This window comes from Crassostrea angulata, chromosome 7, assembly GCF_025612915.1.
Source record: "Crassostrea angulata isolate pt1a10 chromosome 7, ASM2561291v2, whole genome shotgun sequence".
NCBI classification, from domain to species: domain Eukaryota; kingdom Metazoa; phylum Mollusca; class Bivalvia; order Ostreida; family Ostreidae; genus Magallana; species Magallana angulata.
Window position 1 is genome coordinate 21,098,972 of NC_069117.1, and position 22,536 is coordinate 21,121,507.

The 22,536-nt window shown below is 33.1% G+C and overlaps 3 protein-coding genes across 3 annotated transcripts; 1 reads left to right on the forward strand and 2 right to left on the reverse strand.

The window, feature by feature from the left end:
* Positions 1-964: 964 nt before the first annotated feature.
* On the reverse strand, positions 965-6,172 carry LOC128192692 (uncharacterized). Its single transcript, XM_052865586.1, has 11 exons — positions 6,080-6,172; positions 5,750-5,979; positions 5,191-5,521; positions 4,644-5,108; positions 4,520-4,546; positions 4,092-4,202; positions 3,862-3,957; positions 2,879-2,998; positions 2,426-2,617; positions 2,238-2,306; positions 965-1,102 (listed from the first exon to the last, which is right to left on the reverse strand). Exons 1-11 carry the CDS (start codon positions 6,159-6,161, stop codon positions 1,017-1,019), a joined length of 1,809 nt encoding a protein of 602 aa, XP_052721546.1. The 5' UTR covers positions 6,162-6,172; the 3' UTR covers positions 965-1,016.
* Positions 6,173-6,993: 821 nt separating this feature from the next.
* LOC128192694 (mucin-5AC-like) lies at positions 6,994-14,930 on the reverse strand. The gene is made up of 12 exons (XM_052865588.1): positions 14,817-14,930; positions 14,234-14,463; positions 10,718-11,045; positions 10,339-10,467; positions 10,094-10,252; positions 9,738-9,764; positions 9,399-9,509; positions 8,980-9,081; positions 8,675-8,794; positions 7,765-7,845; positions 7,342-7,464; positions 6,994-7,107 (listed from the first exon to the last, which is right to left on the reverse strand). The coding sequence occupies exons 1-12, from the start codon at positions 14,899-14,901 to the stop codon at positions 7,070-7,072; spliced, it is 1,533 nt and encodes a 510-aa protein (XP_052721548.1). The 5' UTR covers positions 14,902-14,930; the 3' UTR covers positions 6,994-7,069.
* Positions 14,931-15,557: 627 nt separating this feature from the next.
* Positions 15,558-22,386, forward strand: LOC128192696 (uncharacterized). Its single transcript, XM_052865591.1, has 5 exons — positions 15,558-15,691; positions 16,163-16,310; positions 18,147-18,194; positions 20,124-20,360; positions 20,577-22,386. Exons 2-5 carry the CDS (start codon positions 16,187-16,189, stop codon positions 20,759-20,761), a joined length of 594 nt encoding a protein of 197 aa, XP_052721551.1. The 5' UTR covers positions 15,558-15,691; positions 16,163-16,186; the 3' UTR covers positions 20,762-22,386.
* Positions 22,387-22,536: the final 150 nt, after the last annotated feature.

Below are 22,536 nucleotides of genomic sequence, written 5' to 3' on the forward strand. Positions count from 1 at the left end.
GAACATGAACAATTTTTTCACACCGTACAAACATTTATACTTGAGAATAAAAGATTCAGCAACCATTTTATCACGTAGAATGTTGTACAATAATAATACTTTTTTCAATTGCCTGTTTATCTTATTCCAACCACTCATATTTATATTTATAACAATAATTAATGGAAATCGGCAAAAATCCTATGGTATTTTTATGATGTGTTAGCACATGTATTGAGTTAAAATTTTCGACGAAAAGAAAATCAATATTCGTACTGAAAACGTACACAGAACTGGTGTAAGAAATAAAGCCACCTTTCCTTCTGTATGGATGTGTTCGAACATTAACACGTGATTATGTATACTAAATTTATGTTCTGATGTCCAACCAACGAATATATTGTAATATTTTTCATGTTATATTTTATTTTGCTGACTTTTTATTACCTCCTAAACAGTGTTTCCAACTTTGATTTTTGACACATTTTTCTATTTTGTTCCTTGAACCTACATCTCATTTTACACCTCTCGTTTCTGCAGTGTATGCAAGAGAGGGATTAATATAAGCCCTATGGCTTGTTTCCCGATCTTACAATTGTAATTATCATCATGTAAATGTATTTGAATCTTTAATGAATAAATATTGTTTAAACTATACTTTCAGATAATGATACAGCGGTGATGAGACCTAAATGAATGTACGTTGCCATTTGGGAATACATTCTGCACGAAGTGACCGGTTCTTTCTTTTCTTTTAATCTCTCTTTATATGGATAATAACTTTATTAATTAAGTGATGATATCACAGTGAACGTGAGAAATTACAAAAAAAAACAGTTTAATTATTTCTATAATCAATTATTTTGTACTATAAATAGTGAGAGTTTGACTGCATATCGGATGTACATCTTGTCCTTTAATTAAAGGTATAAAAAACTTCTTACATTTGTACGTCGACCCGAATTTCCGCGTAGTTTACAAAAAGCTCGCATTTATTTAGATCTCTACAGTTTATTGATAAACAATTAACTACTCTTTCATTTCAATATCAGGTGTCCAAGTAGTTTACCATGAAGTCTGTCGAATCGTTTTCTTCCTATGATTATTATGTCTGGGTTAGTAGCTGGAAAGAAAAGGTAGAGTTTAATGTTCAAAAAAGAAAACCAACGTTCTTCATATTAGGCATGCACAAAACAAAGACGATATACAACAGTAACAAAGTAGTAAGGAACGAATTTTTTTAAGCATATGATTGGTCGATTGTCATGTCTGTCTGTTATAAACCTTACTATCCTTCAAATAGAATTCCATTAAGAAATACAGGTTTTGGCATGTGCGAGATTGTGACGTCTAAAAAGCGATATCAATGTCTATACATCAAATCAAAGTATGTGTCTTTATGCATATTGTGTATTAAAGACTGAAAATCTCTCTCTTTCTCTCTCTCTCTCTCTCTCTCTCTCTCTCTCTCTCTCTCATATGCTTTCAATGTCGGCAAAGCGTCAGAGAGCGACCAAATTTTGTAAGCGGTTATAAACAAAAATATGTCTGTCTAATAGAAAATGTTCAACAGCTGCTGCCTTGAATTTTGCAACAAGCGTAATAAATCCAATCCCCATTTCTTCACTGCACACCAAAGTAGTTCATGGAAATTCATGCGCATTATATGTGTCCAAAATGCATAGTCTTGTTTTTAAAACACGTAATTAATAAGAAAACTAAAAAAGATAGACAATTCTCTTGAAATTAAAAAAAAAAAAAAGACTTTTGACAAAACGTGGCTCCTTGTGTAACTATTTGGTATAGCGGAAGCTTTTACTTTGACGCTGTTTGGTTTTTTGTTTACTTTTGAAGTTGTGCTATTTATATTTACATTGGCGATTTGCCTGCCTACAGCCAGGACTCCGCTTTCAGCAGAGTCCGGCTAAAAACAAAATGATATCTTATTGTTATAATCTTAAAAAGTATCATAATTTGACTTATTATATGAAAACAATTATAACATACTGTTTTCACTCTTGTTAATTTTTGTAAAACATGAAGGGAATATGTCGGAGAAGAAATATTTATACCTTTCTCCTTGTTTCGTTTTCACCAGATCTTCATTGATAGGTAAACTATGTATATTTAATTTTAAAAATCGACATAAAAGAAAAAAAACAGATTATTGATGTTACCTCATCATACCAAAGTTCTAGGGGTGTTGGGAAGCTCTTTTCGATTAATAATCAATAATATTACATGCATGTGACACTTACTTATTTGTCTGAAAGTGGTGCTAGTTTTGAATGTCAGAGGTTCAGTTACCCCTATCGAAGTTTCAGTGGCTGAAAATTTGTAAAGTTATCATTTGAAAACAAAGATAAATAAACAAACTGAAATATTAAATACTATATATATGTACATAACGTAACATATTTTTATAAGTTTTAAAAACAGGTCTTACGTGTACACAATAGACAAAACACTGGGCAGTTGCGCATCGCAAATGCTTTATCCTCCATACACATAGCGGGACCGAGTTCAGCACAGTTAGGCGCTTGGTCAGCACAAACAAAGGGAGTGGTAGAAGGAAGTGGTGTTGTGGTGGTAGAGGTAGTGGTGGTAGTGGTTGTTGATAATGTGGTAGTTGATGGAGCTTTGGTGAAGAACGAGAAAGCAACATACATGTATATAATGTGTATATTAACAGGACTTGGATTTATCAGGAGGCAGTATTAACGTTATTTGTTACATCATTACAATAAGATGTTTTATAGAATTGTGATTAATTCAGTCAAATCTTAAATTTTGAGGATGATGGTATTTATCGTTTGTCTATATTTTGACTTTCTGAATAAAATGTCTAGCAAGCTACTAAGTAGGTATTTTGAAATAAGTAAAAATGTGGTAATCTTACGTTCACAAAAAACACAAAATTTGGGGCACTGAACAGCAGCCCAGGTGGTATATTTAAAGCAAATATCAGGACCATACAGACTGCATCGGTCTATCTTGTCCTCACAAACGGTGTACACCCCTGTCCAAATCATAAGCAAGAATACACTAATTGATTCATCTACTATCGAGGTTATACCGCAAAAAATAAAATCGGCGAATTCAAACTAGTAAAGAGTGAAAATACATGTACTAATATACGTGTACAGTTATTTTTTCATATTACATTCCTATTAAAAAGGCAAACATGACGATTTACATTTTATTAAATACTTTATAATACGTTCGATAATTTAGAATATATGAAAAGGAACTGGTGTATGTCCAGGTTTAATTATACATATCAGAACTCTATATAATTATACGTTTTTTTTGTAACTATTAAAAGCCAATTATTAATGGAATAGTTTGTGTATATACATGTATAATTATGTCATAGCTTGATCTAAGTACTGCAAATAAAAACATATTTTAACAACAAAAGTTTAGAGCGATGTCTTATTGACGTTGGCCATTTGATTTTGTATCATAACATATGCAATTCGAGTATTTCATGAACATAACCCTAAGGGAAATTTTTATGCAATTATATTTACTATGCTAGTACCGTAAAAAAAACAGTTACACGAATGGCTCAGTGGCTATCTATGGCAAAGAGATAAGCCAGAGATAAGTTTTGTCGATAGAACTAAGTTTTAATTAATTCCAATTTTAATAAATTCCAGCCAAGGCTTTCTTATATCTATTAATGGTTTTTTTGGCTTTGTTTTAAAACTACTACTGACTTACTATTTAGGAATCTTGTTTTTGCCTTCTTAATTACATGTATTTCTAATAAAACAGATAATTTCAATATGTAATCTATTTTACGTATTCTAAGGACCAAATCGATAGGCATTTGTGACCTCTTTTTCGCCATGTTATTTCCTGCTCAGTTGTACTCACTTGTAGTCAAGGAAGTTGTTGACGGCAAAGTCGTTGTTGTTGTTGTTGTTGTTGGGACGTTAAGTGTTGTTGTTGTTGAAGTTCTGGTCACAGAATCTGCAAAGTGGAATACATGATACACAGATTTAGGGAGACAAAAAAAAAAATTCATAGCGCTATACTAAAAATGTAGTCAGTAATTTGGTATCTTTTCTGTAAATATTGGAATAACATTAAGGTGACAAACCCACCGTGACAAAAGGTGCAAAAGCGCGCGCAGTTTTGGATGGACCATTTCCGGTAGGAAGTGCATACTCCATCCCCGTACCCAGCGCAATTTGTGATTTTGTCCTCGCACGGCCCTAAACCAAACTTGATAAATCAGCATACAACTAATGTGTTACGAGAAGAAAAAAATGATATTGTTATGCTGGTATTTATTAAAAATGTGCTAATAACACCGTCTGATTTATAATGAAAGTTACAGTGAAGAGATTAATAGTATTTCCTTTCCTTAATGTCCATTAAATCTGACATCTAGATTTCAGTAACTAATTACTAGACTTGTATTACTTTTATAAACTGAAAGGAGAAAAAAATTTATATTCCATTATTGAAAATGGCAAACTTCATGATACAATTTACGGGCTAGATTTCAAAATATTATAAGTCTACATACCATCGGGTATTGGAGGTGGCGTGGGAACTGAAAAAATTATTTTATGATATTTATGATCTACTCTTTAAAATTCAATTTGGCTAAATTTGGCCACAAATCTACAATATATTATATACGTTCATACTAGTCGTAGGGAGAGCTGGTGTTGGCAAACTCGTGCTTGTAGATTCTGGAGATGGTGTGCTGTTAGTTATAACTGAAGTCATAACCGAAGAGCCGTCAGTTGTTAAATTTAAGCCGTCGGTTGTTGGGTTTGAGTTGTCAGGTGTTGGATTTGAGCTGTCAGGTGTTGGGTTTGAGCTGCCGGGTGTTGGGTTTGAGCTGCCGGGTGTTGGATTTGAGCTGTCGGATGTTGGATTCGAAGTCATTGCTGTTGTCGTGGTACTCATCGCTGTCGTCTCTGTTGAAGACAAAGCCGATGTATGTGTGCTTGTTGACTTGACTGTGGTTGAAGCGGAAATTGCTGTTGGCACTGAAGACGTTGACGATGTGGACACAATTGTTGACATTAAAGATGTCGAAGATGCGGCTGAACTGCGAGTTGTTGATAAAGATAGTGTACCACTCGGTTTGTTTGTACTCAGATAACCTGCATTCGTTTAATCAGATATTCATTTTGATGTTAATTAAAACAGGAACCATCAAATTTAAAGAATGACAGTACCTCCTACCTTCGCAGTACGTGTTTTGTACAAGTGTGTGAATTGAGCTCAGGTCTGTAAAACTATCCACCATAAATACATGGTTTGTATCGCTTGCAATGTCATTGAGTTCACCTCTATCCGTCTGATTACCAATACCAATGGCGTATATTTTGACCCCGGCATTTTTCAATCTCTGTGCCCCCTGCACCGTGGCCGTGTGGTTTTGAGAACGACCATCAGTAAGGACGAACATGACATTTGTTGCCGATGGCCTGTCTCCACTAACGTTTGTAAATACATACATCTCTGCTAACAGGAATGCTAAGTGTGTCTGCGTCTGTCCAAACTCATAGTACATCTAAATTTCAAAATATTTGAAAATTACGAATGTTTTAAAACCATACGATGCATGATGAACAAGGCTTTTTGTTTGTTTAGGTATTCAATGAGAAAAAGCAAACTCCCTATGAGCCAAATAAATTTTTCTATTTTTTTCTTGATTTTTATTTTCGTTATTTTAATACTATTACCGAGTAAGCCTTTTACAAATATATAATGTACTTCTCTTAGAAATAGTCATACTTACTCTTTTTATTGCAGCTTGGAGGTCATGTAAATTTGGATGAGAGTTCAAGGCAAAGTATCTGCGAGCATTGTCGGAGAACGTCCCGACGGACACCTGCACGTCAGAGGGTCCTATGTCCATGTCGGCTACAAACGCTAATACAAACTGCTTCTCTCTTTCAAAGTTTTGACTTCCTATACTTGTCGAGGTATCCAGAGCGAACAAGATGTCCGCTGGAGTTTTAGCACACACTGTAGTTGAATAAATTATAGTACATGTAGCTATCTCAACCCAACATGAATTTATAAAATTTAGCAACGGAATGAGCGTGTGGTAAAATGGTTACACTACCTGCAAGGCTTGCATTTGTAAACCCATTAAAAGAAAATATCAACAAAACAATGGGAATAAGGCGAATAAAGATGTAAGTCATTGTATACTCCATATCAGATTATATATGAAAGCTTATCAATTTCATTATTCTCATGTTATATCAGTATATCGTCGTCCCAGTTTGAGTCTTCATTATTATATATTGTTCTATCCGCTTACCTTGCTTTTAAATTACTTTTACCTGATGCTGTGCTCATTAGACGCTTGGAGGGAGAGAGGAAGGATGAGGGTTAGTTTCTGTTCACGACTGCGTGTAACAGATAACTGAAGAGACCATACATTAGTTGTTGCTCGATCTAGCTCTTTCCTTAATTTGTGCAAGATACAATTAAGGACCAAGGTTTTCATTATGTTGCTTTTAATGATTACACATTGGACACAACTGCATGTCACGCAAATCGCGTTTCCATATGTAGGATCAATTAATAACCTTTGATTGACATACAACAAAGTTAAATAAAATAATCCACAGATCTTAAACGCTGGTTTACAACTTGCCACTGTGCTGAAGTATCGTAATTCTTTCGGGTAAAAGAACTAAGCTCTCACGAAATCTTATGGAAATGCAACAAATCTTACGCATTGTAAACTCAATTCAAATGCACTTGAGCTGTTTTGATATTTTCATTAATAATCTAAATGATATGCATTAGTTCTGTATTAGAGTACATGTGTTTATTTTTTAAAAAGTAAAGTACCTTTAGGTTGAATGGTAAAAATTCTATATATCAACAGAACGTTTCTCGTGTTACAATTTAAAATGTGGTAGCATACATTTGTTTATTAATGCACTATGTACAGAGTATACCAACACAAAAATGCTCTCTAATGATCGATTCGAAATGTTATCAGATAGGAATGACAACAACGGATATTATTATGAAATTTATTTCATAAAATGAAGTTGAACTCGATGAATAAAGACAATTCCTTTTGAGTCCCCTCGTATTATTTTCGGCCGATAATAATGATGTGAGGATTGGTTGCTGAAAAAAATGAAAATGAAAATTAAAATAACAGTTCTGTATATTTGAAGATTCCATTTATGGAAAGAAAAACACAAGTTTTGATAGCATACGTTTTCCAATATATAAATTAATCCGTGCAATTGTTTCAAATTTGTTATGCTGTATGAATTTTTATTTAAGTATCAATCAAATTGAATATTTTGTTATCGTTTATTTATTTCAAGATTCTCGAGCATTTCAAAATTAAAGTACTTAGTTCTTGAGAATCAACGGTTGAGGAAAGTTCAATTTGTTTTGGAGAAGTTCCTTGTACGCTCTGAGTCCCCGATACCATTATGACTGGAGTATTTGATGACATCGAGTTTGTTGACGAAGCTATGATTCAAACAAATTGAAAAATTGTAAATTCATCTTTTATTCCTTTTAATATAAATCACACATGCACTGCCCCGTTAGATTTTTCGAAGATTTGATTTAGATTTTTTTATCTATAAAGTGTGATTTTAAAAATATAAAGTACATAGACTATGAATAATTTTTTAAGTTTTCGTATAGGCCTTTATGCATTACACAGCGTGATAAAATACTGTAATTATTCATATAAAAAACAAAAGCTTTCCGGTCATTCATAACGACAATCTTTTTCATGTATTCTCTACATAAACGTATATGTACCTGACTCCCGCGTGGTAGACTGTGGTGTGGTTACTGTGGTAGATTTCTCTGTGGCGGCGGGCGGTGTCGTGGTAGTCTCAGCTGAATGGATTAAGATATACATGTATATTAACAATGATAAATAAAAGAATAGGGTTTTATTTTTATGTTTATTGGGATATAAATACAAATTGATAACATGATGAATTCCCCCAGAGCCCGAGAAGTGGAAGGGGCTGGAGTTGACAAGGTATTGTCCTTTCCGATAAATTGAAGTAGTCATGTTGTATTATATTTTATTTGATAAAATTAAATATATCGGAAAGGACAATATACTTACATGAGTCTAGCCTACTTGTATAAGAAAAGTCGGCGTTTTTTATCGGAATTTTAGAGAGCTAAAGGAGTACCTCAAATTTAGTTATCACTAATTATTATGGCATAGAGCTTTCATTGTGACGAACGATTGAGAACAATTTGTTTAACAACTGTTTAGCAATATTTATGTCCAAATGAAAGGGACTTCATAAGATAGTATGTCTTTACCTGTGATTTGCTTTCATTCGGTTAATTCACAATAGAAATATAATCATTATGTATAATTATAATATATATTAATTTTATAGAAATATAATGTATGATATGTATTATATTGTAGAAATATCAACGATATTTATGCGGGTAGAATTAGAGAACAACTCAATTTTGGTGGTAGAATATATTTAAAGTATATATAAGTAAATATCTGACCGAGAAATTTTCACTGTCAAGCTTGTCTATATTGAAGTCTAAATAGATGAAATTTTATTTTTTAAAAAATCGAGAAAATTTAAGAGTTTAATGTAAACCATTAGAGTATTTCTGCAAAATATAGCAAAATAGAGTCAATGTTTACACATGTATTTGTGATTATTGATTACATGAAACTTACGTGTACAAAATAAACAGAATCTGGGGCATTGAATCGCCGCCCAGGAAGTGTATTTGAAACATATGTCTGGCCCGTAAGAGCTGCATTTGTCAACTTTATCTTCACAGACGTCATACGTTCCTGGAAAACGATGGTAAAACATTTGAAAGTCAAAAGATTCCTTACAAAAGTTCACTCTTTTTAATTATAGTTTTCTGATATAGCTGGTATACTTATTACATTTTTTCGCATATACAAACTTTTTTATGCATTTCAATTTTAATTATCATTTGATATAATTTCCGAATTAAAGGGAATTTTCTTACTCTGTGTGGTTGTGGGTGGGGCGGTCGTTTTCTCCGTTGTTGTTGTTGTTGTTGTTGTTGATTTTGTTGTTGACGTTTGCACGTGTAGGGGTGTTGCCTTGTCTTTTGGTCATATGTTTTGAAAGTTTATGTTTTATAGTGAAACCATGCAGCAATTTTCTATTATAATGACGATTTATAGAGCAAATTACTGTAAATTCCTAATTGAACGCGAGGAATTAATATCCGCGTAAAATCGCGAGAAGCACCCTTAGCGGACTTTTAAAATCTCGCCATTATTTTCTAAGAGTTGAAAACTATAAGAAATAAGGAGAAAAGTTCAACGCAATATAAGGAATTTACAGCAAAGAATAACTCAGGTAAATTTCATAAAACAAGCTATCATTCATCGGCTATATGGGTTAATATAAAGTCCTTACCATGACAAAAGAGACAGAATCTGGCACAGTTTTCTATTGCCCAATGTCTGTAGCTGCTGCAAACCGACTCCCCATATGCAGCACAATTTGACAACTTGTCAATACATGGACCTTCAATCATTACCGACAAAGGCATCATACAAAAAATTCTAAAACATCTAGAATTTAAATGTTTACATCGTTCAGTCAAACGATAGTTAACAAGCACATGTAGTGAGTGCAAAGATTTACTGATGAAAAAAAGTATATGTACATTGTAATATACATGTACTAATAAAAATAGAAATTAGTACATGTGAACATAGCGGACTTGTAGCTGCCCAGAGACATATATCTCACCTTCGGATATAGGACTTGGAGTCGGTTCTAAATATCAAAGGAAAGATAACGTTGATCAGAAATATATAGTACACAATTCCAAATTAATATTTAATTTATTTAAAGATTCTTGAGGAAAAGAAGTTTGGAGAACAGAGATTTTAAGGAATGGTAATTGCAAAATTGAAATATTTTTGTTAACAAAAATATATTGATAATCATATGAAATTAAGTAAGAAGACGATTTACACGGACTTTCATTTAATTGACTAATTTAAAAGATAAAAATACAACTCAGTTATTGACATTTAATGTCTCAGTTAATCTCAGTTAATTCTTGTGAAATGGTTTATACATTAGGTGATCAAAATAAAAACCTTCTGTAGATGGCGCCGTGGTTTTGGCGGTGGTTGGGGGTGGTTGTGTAGTGGTAGTCGGTGGTTGGGTGGTGGTAGTTGAGGGTGTGGTAGGACTCGGTGTGGTGATCTTCTGGGTCGCGGTTGTTTGCTTCATCGTTGTAGGACTCGGTGTGTGAACTAGGTAAAGGAAGGCAGAAACAGTAATTATGTTTATTTAAGTATTACGAAGTATTGTAAAATTGCAAATAAAACTACTTCTATACTTTGACAAAATCCGCAGTAATCTGGGCAGTTCATTTGGGCCCATGCAATATAATCTTCCTGGAAACACAGTGCTTTAGAGTACCTGTGACAGTAGTCTACTTTGTCGATACACACTCTTCCTACCAGCACTGAATGAATAAAAATTAGTACATGTATATATAAATGCAAAATACAAATATCGCATGCATACAATTTCTTATTGCATAGGAGAGTTTTAAGAAAATAGTTTGATACATATGAAATTGTCTCAGATATGTAAAACTTGAGGTACAATAACAAAATAATGAAATTATATTCAACATTTATATTGAACAAAATGAACAAAAATTATAAATTAGAATATTTTCAGTATGTTTAAGCCATCAAAGACAGTTTTACCATCGCAGTATGTTGCTTCAACAAGGTGTTGTATCGATGGTAATTTAGAGAAAGAATCCACTGTGAACACGTGTTCATGATCAGTCGCCATGTCTATTAACTCATCAATTGACACGTGCCCCACACCTATGACAAACACCTTAACACCGGAATTTTTTAGGTGCTGTGCTGCATTGTGGGTCCAGGAGTGACTAGAGGACTGTCCATCCGTCATCACATACACAATGTTGGGAGCGTTTGAACGGTCACCGTGACTTAGGGTAAAGGAGTAGTGTTCAGCCATGTCCAGGGCGTAAAATGTATTGGTTCCCCCTGGACGGTAAGGTATCTTAAATAAATAAAATCTCAAATATTTATTTGTATTTACTTCCGCTCGCTCTAAGTAATCTTTTGTGAAGAAAAACATATTTTTCGTCACGAATCTTTAATAAGAACAAAATATTTTAAACAGACAAACAGGCAGATGAACGGATAGCCGATGGCCAGCAGATCATCTGAAACCTTCGGTTCAGATGAGTTATACGCCAATGATTACTTGGAAAGGAAATTAGCATGTCATTGTAGCATTCGATTAAAATGGGGTTTAAGTGGTAAAAATCAACAAACACAATTCCATTATAGTATATCCAAATAGGGAAGTGTCAAGTGTCATCCGGTTTATATACATTCCTTTTACTCGTTTTCAAAAATAATTGAAAAAAAAAATAAAAGGATATAAAAATCAAATAGTCTCTTTAAACAAGAGGCCCAGGGGCCACATCGCTCACCTGAGCAAAAATTGCCTTAATTCTGATCAAATTAGCATTACAGTATCAAAATATCTTGACAACTGAGTACAGTAGATCTTGCTAAAAAAAATTGAAAATCTGCCAATTTTTATCAACCTCTTATTTTTTGGTAAATACCAAGCCCCTTTTGTTGTTGTACCTGTAAGAAGATTTGTCTCTATTCCTATATACCCCCCCCCCCCTCCCCCCATTTCATGGCCCCATTTTTCTCTAGGGAATCATGGTTTCATCAGACTTAAATCTGCATAACCTTTGCTTTCACACTAAGTACTGAGTTTTGAACCGAACACTTTCCCAGAATAGTTTTAAAGATTTTCTCTTCATATTCCTATGTAAAAATTCAAACCGCCATCACGGTCCCGCCCTACCACTAGGGACTGTGATTTTGCAAACTTGAATTTACACTACCCGAGGATGCCTCTACACAAGTTTAAACCCTTTCTGGCCAAAAATTCTTTAAAAAGAAGATTTTTAAAGATTTTCTCTATATATTCCTAAGTAAAAATTCATCCCCCATTGTGGCCTCACCCTACCCCTGGACTATTATTTAAACAAACTTGAATCTAAACGATCTGGGGATGCTTCCACTCAAATTTGGGCTTTCCTGGCCTAATAATTTTGAGAAGAAGACTTTTAAAGATTTTCTCTATCTATAAAAATTCATCCCCCATTGTGACCCCGCCCTACCCCCAGGGACCATGATTTGAACAAACTTGAATCTACACTTCCTAAGGATGGTTACATGCCAATTTGAGATTTCTTGGCCAAATATATACCCTACCCCCGGGGATCATGATTTGAACAAACTTGAATCTACACTACCTGAGGATGCTTTCATTTCAATTTGAACTTTTCTGGCCTAATAGTTTTTGAGAAGATTTTTAAAGATTTTCTCTATATATTTTTATGTAAAACATGATCCCCCTATTGTGGCCCCACCCTACCCCCGGGAACCATGATTTGAACAAACTTGAATCTACACTATCTGAGGATGCTTTCACTCAAATTTGAGCTTTCCTGGCCTAATAGTTTTTGAGAAGAATTTGGCTCAGGTGAGCTAAAAAAGGTTAAGTTTACAATGCAATAAGTTGTTAAAGTTGGTTTCTGGAAGAAGAGACTTTGAAAATTTTCTTAATAAATATTGAAATTTTTTTTAGTTTTTTAATCTTTAGTTTTTAAGATCTGTGTACAAACATAGAATTGTGAGCAAATCTCTGTATCTTGCTTATAATTCGAAGCTTAACACTCAAATATTGTTAGTAAATAGAAATTGTAAACAATTATATAAAACACAAGAAACATGCACTATAACAAATAAAGAACACAATTTATTTTTTCGAAATGAATCATATATATACATGTACATGTATATACCTACATATTTCCGACAGCGATATCAAACTCTATTTAAACTGAATAAACTCGAGAAAATGCCGAGCATCTCAACAAAACCTATTGCATTAATATACCATTACGCAAAATATAATGCCGAATTACCGATAGAATGAATTGTATTTCAGTACTTTTTTGATACATCAGATTTTGCTTAATTTGCGCAGGTAAACAGTTAACTGTTTGATTTACCGAATTCTCTGTTTGATTTGATACGTAAAAATCACGAAATACAGACGATAGTTCCCAGGTTACAAAGCATAAATAATGAAAACGAAACGAAAATCAGAACAAGCTAACACCAACGTCATGTGTGAAAACTGTCAACGCATTGAAATATTTAGCCTCAATTTACTGAACACAAAATCGGCACAAATACATTTTGCATGTTTCAAAACTCTCCCTTCATTCGCGAACTGTTGCACAACAAGCAAATTCATCATAGTCAGATCGACCCTTTTTCGTATAATGTCATGGCTGCTTTAAACAAAGAACCTCGTTTTAGATGTATGGAATACGAGTCTTGGTAAAATGGGTACGCAAACCTGGGCCGTGGCAAAATAAAAGCCGGGGCAGATCGGCAATCGTCAATTCCAAATACGCATTATTTTGCAGCAATATTTACAGCAAATACAAATATACTGGTCCATCAAATATCCTGAAATTTTAATGAGATTGGCAGATTAATAACTGCCAATCTTTTGTTTTGCCCAGGCCAAGTCTTGTCTACCCATTTTACCGAATGCCGAATCCGAAGCTATTAAACTGATTGAAACACGCCTTTCCTTTATTATTATTTTCGTAATAACTCAGATTTGAAACATAATTAGACCTTAATTTTTGCAATTTATATTTTCCTTCCCATAAGGATAATTTATGCTAAACAACGTTGAATTGGAATCAGTAGTTCTTGAGAAGAAGATTTTTTAAAATGCACCCCCCTTTTTTTACAGTTTCAAGGTTTTCTCCGCTTTGAATACAGATCTGACTTTTATTTCTGCAATTTATATTCGCCCTCCCATAAGGATGCTTTGTGCCAAATTTGGTTGAAATTGGATAAGCGGTTTTAGAGAAGAAGTTCAAAATGTAAAAAGTTTACAGACGGACAGACAGACGGACAGACGGACGGACGGACGACGGACAAAAAGTGATCAGAATAGCTCACTTGAGCTTTCAGCTCAGGTGAGCTAAAAAGCGATTTCAATGAGAGAGAGAGAGAGAGAGAGAGAGAGAGAGAGAGAGAGAGAGAGAGAGATTTTACTTGACACATTACGCTTTTTAAGCTTTTTAAGCTATTAAGCTTTTTGTTACGATTCAATGTATGTTTTACATGTACCTGTGATATAGCATGCAAAAGGTTGGCCTTGTTTTGGTAGGTGTTAAGGTTGAAAAAACTGTAAGCGGCCGTTGAAAAACTTCCAACCGTGACCTGCACATCGTTTGGTCCTATGTTGAGAAAGTTCACAAACTTAGAAACGAAATCCTTCTGAGTCTGAAAGTTTGTTGACCCTTCACTTCTGGAAGAATCCAACAGAAACAGGATATCGGCTGGTGCGGCTGCGCATGCTGCAAAAGTAAGAGAATTGATTAATCTATGTTGTAATGTAGAATTCATATATGAATAAGCAACATACATCTATAGCATTGAACAGAAAACAATGTCCATGGATACGTCAATGAACTTTACTTAAATGTATTCATTACGATGGATTCGTTGCTTTGATTTACCACATGTAATGAATAAATTGTGAACCATGTATTAATTGTTTGGGTTCGATGAAGGTTGGTAAAACGAGTATCTCTGTAGACCTTTCGAGTGGAAAAATACATTTCACGTTGTTTGATATTATTTAAAAAGTGCATACATCTACAGAAAACCTCATTAAAATGATGCTCTTTTAAAAAATAAATCCACGTACCATCTGATCGCCTTGGTAGCGTGCGGGCACCCGTGAATGAATTGAAAGAGAAAATAACAAGAAAGATCGAAAATATGGTTCTCATAGTGAATAGTAGAGTATCACTTAACTTGGTTATCTAAGTAATGGACTGATAAGACGTACAGGGTTAGTATTATTTGTGTAGCCATTATACACATGACCTTTTCTAAAATAATGTTTGACCTGTGTTTATGTGTAGATCACGTGCAAAATCTGGAGCAATTGTCACTACTGTTCTTATTTTTTAGATCCCTCCCAGACATTTTTGATCTAAATCATAAACTTGAATGAAATAATTTTAATTGGTCTTACAAAAATAAATTATCTTTAAAGTCATCGGATTTCAAGTCCTTTCCCAAATTCTTACCATTGCCTCTAATCCATAGATACATCACTTTGTGTTATATACTTTAATCCCTGCTTTCAAATCTGAAATGATAAATTGTCAATTTCATTTTAAAAAAAATCATAGTGTGTCGGTTGAGTCATGGAGAGAGGACCGAGGCATAATGATTATCAACCAATGGTTTTCGACGATCGTTAAATTATTAATTGATATCTTGTTCTGTAATAATAAATATAGCACATTACTTTGATTTACATCATATTTGAATTAATGTATTCATCGGCAAAATATGCCAAGGTATTTTGTTTGTATTATTCATATTGTGTTGTTATCTAATCTAAGATACGGTTCCACGAAAAGGAGTAACGCTATCAAAAACACTTGAGTACTGCATAAAAAGTACAGGAGGTAAACTAGATAATCAAGATAGAGATTTGTTTGGCTTATCAAACTAAAAAAATTGGCCCTTTTTGTAAATTTAGAGGGCTGCATCGAATTATTTCCGAAGGTAAGTACAATTGATGTATCATTATTCAAGTATAATGAAACTACTAGACTAAGTTTCTTTATTACACATGTATTATACGTACATGTAAAATTATTTTCTACATTTCCATTTGATGCACTCATGTATAACAGGCCATTTATGATAAAATTGCAATCATATCTATACTTTCCTAGTATACTAGTTAAGTGATTGAACTCCCTGAAGATACATGGTATTTGTAGTCTCGCGGTACAAGATCGAAATGTGTATTATTGAGACATTTCAACAGTTACTGAAAAATTAGTTAAAATAATTTTATGAATTTAAAGGCACTGCTGTTATTAAACAGAATTTCGTTTAATCATCTAGTTTGCACATAATGAATAATTACAATTAAAAGTTTAAAAATCAGTTTTTATAGGTTTTTTTTTTTAATTTTTGGTAAAAAAAAAAAAAAAACATGACGTCATAATAATTATGTCTTTGTTTTAGCGGAAATTAATACTAACAGTGATCATGTCGACTTTTGAATGTTCGAGTCCATATAACACCGAGTACATCTGCAATGACAAGTTTAGTAAATGCTGTCCACCATCCTGTTACAACTGTTGTTCACGGTACTACTCAAACATCGTCATGGGTAAGTAAGAACAGCATCTATTTATAAACCATACCGGTATCTGCTTCAAATTATTAAAATTGTGTTTACATTAAAAATTATCTATTGCATCTGCTTTATCTTCCAATTCACCATGTTTAGATCTTGTGCGTGTCGATAAACTGTTACAAACTTTATATATCAGTTGAAGCTTTACTTTTTGGCGCCATGTTTAGCAATTTTGAAGAATTTTCTGATTTCATTTTTAAAATAGAATGTATGTAATTAATTTTTTTAATTTTTTAATAAATCTTTCTATAACAAAACATCATTTTCTGAAATCCAAAAATGACACATCACTTTCTGATATCGACCCCAGAAACATAGGTGTAAGACAAGGAGAAAATGTGTCACCATTTTTATTTTCTCTTTTTATTAACGATTTCGAAGATTATTTATTAAGAAACCAGATAGAGGGTTTTACTTGTCCTTCTCTTCAAATACAGGATGATTTATTTGCTATGTTGAAACTCTGTCTACATTTTTATGCCGATGACACTGTCTTGATATCTGAATCTCCGCCTGATTTACAAAAGTTATTAGATGTGTTTGCAAATTATTGTGATATATGGAAACTTAATGTCAATATAGCCAAAACAAAGATCCTCATTTTTTCAAAAGGTGCAATGTCAAAGCCTAAATTTTTGCATAAAGGAGTAACAATTGAAAACGTAAAATCATTTTGCTATTTGGGTATTGTTTTATCAAGAAGTGGAAAATTTAATAATGCTAAAAAGCATTTAGTAGATCAAGCGTCAAAGGCATTATATTGTGTTTTACGAAAAATACGGTATTTTAGCCTACCAATTAATTGTCAGTTAGACCTATTTGACAAGGTCATTAACCCAATTTTACTTTACTCGTGCGAAGTGTGGGGTTACGAAAATTTAGATATTATTGAAAAGGTACATTTAAAATTTTTGAAATTTATTCTTAATCTTAAATCTAGTACTCCAAATTGTATGGTGTATGGAGAAACTGGAAGGTATCCATTGTCACTCTTTGTTAAAATTAAAATGCTTAAGTCAATAATTAAAGAAATATTACAAAATCGATTTGTACAAGATTGGAGAAGTATAGTAGATAACTCACCAAAATGTATTAATTATAGAATTTTTAAAACAAATCTCAATTTAGAAAAGTACTTGTTGATTTTACCTACAGATCTACGGATCACGTTTACAAAATTACGAACATGTAATCATCGATTCCCCATTGAAACAGGTAGATGGCATAATATTGAAAAACATTTAAGAAAATGTACAATGTGTGATTCTAATAGTATTGGGGATGAATTTCATTATGTTTTAGAATGTACAAATTTTGTAAACGACAGAAAAATGTTTTTACCCAAGAGATATTATGAAAACCCAAATATTATAAAATTTAACGAGCTCATGAATACTTTTAATGTAGAAAAACTAAAAAACTTGTCAATATTTATTAAGAAAATTTTCAAAGTCTGTTCTTCCAGAAACCAACTTTTACAACCTATTGTATTGTGATTTTAACCTTTTTTTGTCATTATTACTCATACTGTACATGTGATCCTTGACTGTGTTCGTGTACATTTGTATATACTGATTTTGAACCTCAAATACCAGTGAACTGGTCTTGAGCGAATAAAGAATTGAACTGAATTGAAACTTATTTTTTATTTACTGGTATCATTAATCTTCGTAAAATCTTCTCATTTATAGGTACTATAAATATTGTAATTAATATGTATTGTAATATTATAATTGTAGGTATGTATCAACAATTAATTCTATTGATAATGTCAATTTAGTAATGAGTAGGTTTTTTTGTGTTATACAGGTGCTGCTCTCATTATGTCGGGTTTTGGTATTGTGGACTTTATTGTAGGCAAGTAGAACACTACAAATTTCACCAATGGTCTAGCTAAGGTTTTTTGCCCGTTTACTCTGATATATGTATATGTACTAGCTGCAAAAGGACAGTCGTGTAATCCCGATACTGATTTGAATCTAATTATTTATAATATGCATTATTTAATTATGATAAATTTAAAACAGGAGCTTAATTGGTTGGTTGCCTTTATTTATGTGAATCATGACGTCATTATTCAAAGGGTTTAAAACAATGCTTTATATAACACAATGCACATACATACGAAAGCCGAATAGGGCCACATAAAAAAATATTTTTATCTCGTAATTACGAGAAAAGATCTCGTTATTACGAGTTAATTATCTCGTTATTACGAGAAAAGATCTCGTTATTACGAGTTAGTTATCTCGTTATTACGAGAAAAGATCTCGTAATTACGAGAAAAGATCTCGTTATTACGAGATAATTTTCTCGTTATTACGAGAAAAGATCTCGTTATTACGAGATAATTTTCTCGTTATTACGAGTTAATTTTCTCGTTATTACGAGAAAAGATCTATATAAAATGGTGCGTTTCTGAAAAAGAATTCGACTGGATCACACTTTAAGTCTATCTTTTTCATTCCAGAAACGTTGATTCAATTTTGATCAATATTTAAAAATAACAACGATATCGATCATTATTCATTAATTTCTACATATCAAAATGATTGGATTTGACATTTTATCTGGTATTAATAAAAGGAAAGAACTTTATTTAATTTTTCTATTCAACTTATATAATTATATTATAATCCCACTCCGAAGTAAATACCAGGTAGTCCTATTGTCGTTAAAACACAGTTTTATTAGTTACAGGTCACTTTAATGACTATATAGTTTCAGTCATGGATATGGATACACAGGATTTACCCGAATTTGTGTTTTATATGTTCATACACAACCCACATGTATATTGAAAATAATTGATTTTATATAAACATTTTGGAGTCTGAAAAAAACCCACGTATCCTTCTTAATTAATGACATATAGTTCAATGAATTTTTTAATCAATTTGCTTTGCTAATTCTTCTGAAATTTCTTTAAAACTGCTTGGTCCGATTTTATATCAAATTATGCGTTTTAAACGATGATCACATGTGCTAAGTAAGTGTATATTAATAGACATTACAGTAGTTCATACACTTTATATAAAAAGAATAGAATAATGAAACGCGCCATTTCAAAAATAGATTTTTTCACGTAATTACGAGATAATTAACTCGTAATAACGAGATCTTTTCTCGTAATAACGAGATCTTTTCTCGTAATTACGAGATCTTTTCTCGTAATTACGAGATCTTTTCTCGTAATTACGAGATAATTAACTCATAATAACGAGATCTTTTCTCGTAATAACGAGATCTTTTCTCGTAATTACGAGATAATTAACTCGTAATAACGAGATCTTTTCTCGTAATTACGAGATCTTTTCTCGTAATAACGAGATAATTAACTCGTAATAACGAGATCTTTTCTCGTAATTACGAGATAAAAATATTTTTTAAGTGGCCCTATTCGTCTTTCGTACATACATGTATATGTTAGGGGAAAATGGTCATCTTGTTTTGATGATAAGGTAGAATTTTTTAATATTTCGTACTGTCATATACAAAAATTTAGATTCTTGAAAATCTATCGTCGGAAACCAACGGCTGATTATACGCTTCGTTCCCGCGATGGAAAGAGGAACGAAGAGTAACCAACTGTGGGTTTCAAGCAAAGTTAAAACTCAAACTTTGTACAACAGACAAGGTCATTTTTTTGTGCGAATCTATGTTCAGGTAAAGGACAATACCAGTATACCGAAAGCCATATATCTTTAATGCAACTACAGTCTCTGCTGAACCGATTGTTCAAAATTGTATCAAAACATTGCCAAAATGCATTTTATCAATTCACAGGGGGAAAGCTGGCTATTGAGTGTCCAGAGAACGACGCTCTGTTCTCCTGTCTGATGTTGGCACAGGGCGTCATATCCATGATTGAAGGCGTCATGATTTTCTGCATCATTGGGCGTGCGCACGGTTACAGTCTTTTCCGGTCTGGACTTCCGACCTTCCAATATGCTTTTGTGACGTATGCCTTAACGGCATTTTTCTACATCATTGCCTTGGCGTTAAGTGGTTTGCAAGTAAAAGGTTTGTAGGAGCTGGATGAGAATAAAATACTAGTATTTGAATGTTTATGATCACAACTCTTATTAATTTAGTCTCAATGCTTACGAACAGCAATCGTTTTCATTAGACTAAGTCCTTAGTTGTAGAGTGATGCATATTGATTTTATTTTTGACGGTGGAGATACTGGTTACCAAAATATTAAAAATTGCTTACATTTGATTGGATTTTTTTTTCAGCAACCATGTCACATGTACAAAGGAGAGAAAACTCTACCTGCACGGAATACTTTTTCTACATATACTGTCGCCTTTACATCAACATATTCGTCTCATTGTCTCCAGTAATACTAGTACTAACCATCTTTGCGCTGTTATGTTGCTGTGGGATTGTAAAAGGGTGTTTAACTCATGATTCAGATTAATTATTAATCAAGTTTTGATTTTAAATTGACTTTTCCGATGAATACGAGGGAAGAATGGTACAATAAGGTGTACATTGGCTTGAATAAAATAGGATTTTGCTTGAAAAAGAAAAGTACAATCATATATTGGTATTAAACTGTTATTGTTTGAATGGAAAACCAAACTATCAATCTTTTCAAATTAAAAAATCTTCATCTTACATGATTGTACAGTAATGTTTAGCTCACCTGAGATAAAAGCTCGAGTGAGCTTTTCTGATCACTTTTGTCCGGCGTCCGTCTATCTGTCCGTCTGTCTGTAGACTTTTTCCATTTTCGACTTCTCCAGAATCACTGGGCTAATTTCAACCAAACCTGGCACAAGGCATTATTGGGTAAAAGGAATTTAAGTTTATTAAAATGAAAGGCCACGCTCCCTTTCAAGGTGAGATAATTAAGAATTATATAGAGTTATCTGCAATATATGATTTTGATTATATACATGTTATACAAGCGTGGCGTGTGATTTAATTCATTCTATTGTACAATGTTTAATATTCAATTGATATGTTATGTACCATATTGCAAACCAATATAATGTAAAAAAAAAATGCTGTTTTTCAAAATTTTTCTCAAAAACCAATTAGCCATAAAAGTTGTACATGTAACTTGAGTGGAAGCATTCTCAGATTAAATAGATTCAAGTTTGTTTAAAATAAATCATGATCCCCTGGGGTAGAGTGGGCCACACTGGAGGGTCGAATTTTTAAAAATCTTTTTCTCAAAACCAATTATATTGGTCAGAAAAGTTGTAACTTGAGTGGAAGCATCCTCGGGTAGTGTTGATTCAAGTTTATTCAAATCATGATCCCCGTGGATAGGGTTTGGCAACAATGACGGGTTGAGTTTTTACTTAGGAGTATATAGAGAGAAAAAATTCTTCTAAAAAACGAAATGGACAGAAAAGCTCAGGTTGGTGATGTGGCCCATGGGCCTATTGTTTTTCTTTCTGTTTATTTACTCATTCGCAGAATAATTATGTATTACAGTATATAAATATATTATTTAATGTGTATGCAAATGAGTTGTCAACTCGTGTTCTGTTGAGTCCCTGATTGGCAGAATCCCACCTCCTTATGAATTTCCAAGTTTCAGAGATTTTAAAAATAATTTATATAGCCTACAACAGCTAGAAATAATTTTAAAAAATACTTGATTCGCCCTAGCCTACCCCCAATCTAATTATTTAGCCGACCCCGGGCCAACCCTAACCAGGAACCCGGCCCCATCCCCTCTGAAACTTGAAATTCCTGCACCTTCAGTTGCATTTGTCTGTTATTTTAATTTTAAAAAATCTCCAAAGAACCATATTTTGATACGAGAGGAGTGTCTTTTTTACACTTTACTTTGGGGGCAGAACTATATATAATTTTAAGTTGGGGTGCATTCTTTACATGTGCGGATCCAGAAATAATTCTCTGGGGGCGGGGTGTCGGGGAATAATTGTGTTTCCCCAGGGACGCATATAATATACGTATAGACCACATGCATTTGTTTCTGTGATGGGTTCCCGGAAGAGCCTAGTATTAGGTACATTTGTAATTTTACATGTACTATGTGGAAATAAAAAGTTTGAATTTGTAAAACAGTATTTTTATATTGATTTCGCTTCCAATGAAATAAAAGTAATGCCATAAATCAAATTTATGGCAACGTCCCAAGCGAAACGTCTTTGGGCGAAATGTCTTTAGGAGCGAAACGTCCCGCATTCGAACTGAATGACAACCGCTTAGGAA